Source organism: Rosa chinensis, chromosome 4 (assembly GCF_002994745.2).
Source record: "Rosa chinensis cultivar Old Blush chromosome 4, RchiOBHm-V2, whole genome shotgun sequence".
Lineage (NCBI taxonomy): Eukaryota > Viridiplantae > Streptophyta > Magnoliopsida > Rosales > Rosaceae > Rosa > Rosa chinensis.
This window is the reverse complement of record NC_037091.1, coordinates 48,221,976-48,223,537: the sequence shown is the minus strand read 5'-3', so window position 1 is coordinate 48,223,537 and position 1,562 is coordinate 48,221,976. Positions and strand designations below refer to the sequence as shown.

At 40.1% G+C, this 1,562-nt stretch overlaps 1 protein-coding gene across 1 annotated transcript; it reads left to right on the top strand.

The window, feature by feature from the left end:
* Window positions 1–418: 418 nt before the first annotated feature.
* LOC112199455 (putative disease resistance protein RGA1) lies at window positions 419–991 on the top strand. The gene has a single exon (XM_024340473.1). The coding sequence runs from the start codon at window positions 419–421 to the stop codon at window positions 989–991; it is 573 nt and encodes a 190-aa protein (XP_024196241.1).
* The last annotated feature ends 571 nt before the right edge of the window (window positions 992–1,562 follow it).

The following is a 1,562-nucleotide window of genomic DNA, read 5'->3' as shown; positions in this document are numbered from 1 at the left end:
TCCCAATCTAGAGTACATCCCAGATGCTACACACGGTGGTCTCACATCCCTTGAAACGTTGGAAGTGACGTGTTGTTATAAAATAACTTACATTCCATTTTCACAAGGCCTGCCATCTCTTGGTGAATTACATATAGAGGAGTGTCCGGAATTATCAAGCCTACCGGGTGGACTAGAATACTGTACCTCCATTCGGAGTTTGTCAATAACAGTTTGCCCCAAGGTACCATCCATTTCAATCGAAAGTCTGAGTGCATCCCTTGAAGATTTGTGTGTAAGTAATCTAGACTCCCTTCCAATTTCACGAGGAGGCTTCACATCACTCCGTGAACTGAGAATCGAGCGCTGCAAAAGTGCACACATTGGGCCAAAATTTAGTGCCTTTCTTCAAACCCTCGTCTCTCTTCAAAAATTGATGATGGGGTTTTGCAAAAATCTAGAGACTATTCCAAGTTCAGACAAGCTCACATCCCTCCGCAGCTTGGAGATTATTGGGTGTAACAAATTAACATGTCTACCGATTGGGTTAGCAGCATCGTCACAGTCCTGCAGCCTCACCGGTTTGAAGGAATTGACAATTGGTCGTTTCTGCGAGGAGCTCGATGCATTCCCAGCTTTTCAGGCTATACCACAACTTGAATCATTAACCATCTGGGGGTGGCGTAAGCTCAAGTCTCTCCCTGAGCAAATTCAAAACTTGTCTTGTTTAAGACATTTGAAAATTATATACTTTGACGGAGTGGAGGCTATTCCAGAGTGGTTGGGAAACCTTGCATCTCTTGAGGACCTGACTGTTCAGTCTTGCGAGAGTCTAATGTATCTACCATCTATGGAAGCAATGCTACGCCTCACCAAATTGAAAGAGATAGTCATCGACGACTGTCCCCTTCTAGAAGAAAGATGCAGGGAGGAGAGCGGCCCAGAGTGGCCTAAGATTCGTCATCTTCCATTCATCAAGAGTAACACTTTTTTTCATCTATTAATAAATTAGTTGTTAAATTGCTCCATTTGATTCTTCTCTTCTCTTCTAATTTTAGTTAATCTATCTACTAGTCTGCAAAGGAAAACTGAATTGAAGTTTTCCACACATTTAACTGGACAATTAGTGTGTGATTGTTGTTGTGAAAATCCCTATTTCTTCTTTTAATATAGCACTGACCAAACTTGTTTTCTATTAGTTGAGGATACAATAATCGAGAATAATTGACCAACGCAGAGTACACATGATTCCTTATTGCTTAAAGTACCCACATTGAGGCAAATAAGGTATGCTACCACCAGCCTTTCAATGCATTAAACCCTTCCCTTTCCTCTGCTCTGTCTTTTCTATATCTACGTACTCACTATATATTAACAAGCAAGATAAATAAATCCATTCAGTATGTTGTTTCTGCAGGGGCATCTAATTTGTTTTAGGCAAACAATTCTGAAGGTTTTTGTTAAATTGGAAGAAAACTGTTGTAACATCAGACTCGTGGTATTTCTGCTGATCCATTATTTCCCTTACTTTGTTATTATTTACTCATTCCTATGGAGACATATGTCAACACTGCTTTTGTAAA

Coding starts and splice junctions, on each gene's coding strand:
- LOC112199455 (XM_024340473.1), top strand. CDS start 419: ATGGGGTTTTGCAAAAATCTAGAGACTATTCCAAGTTCAGACAAGCTC.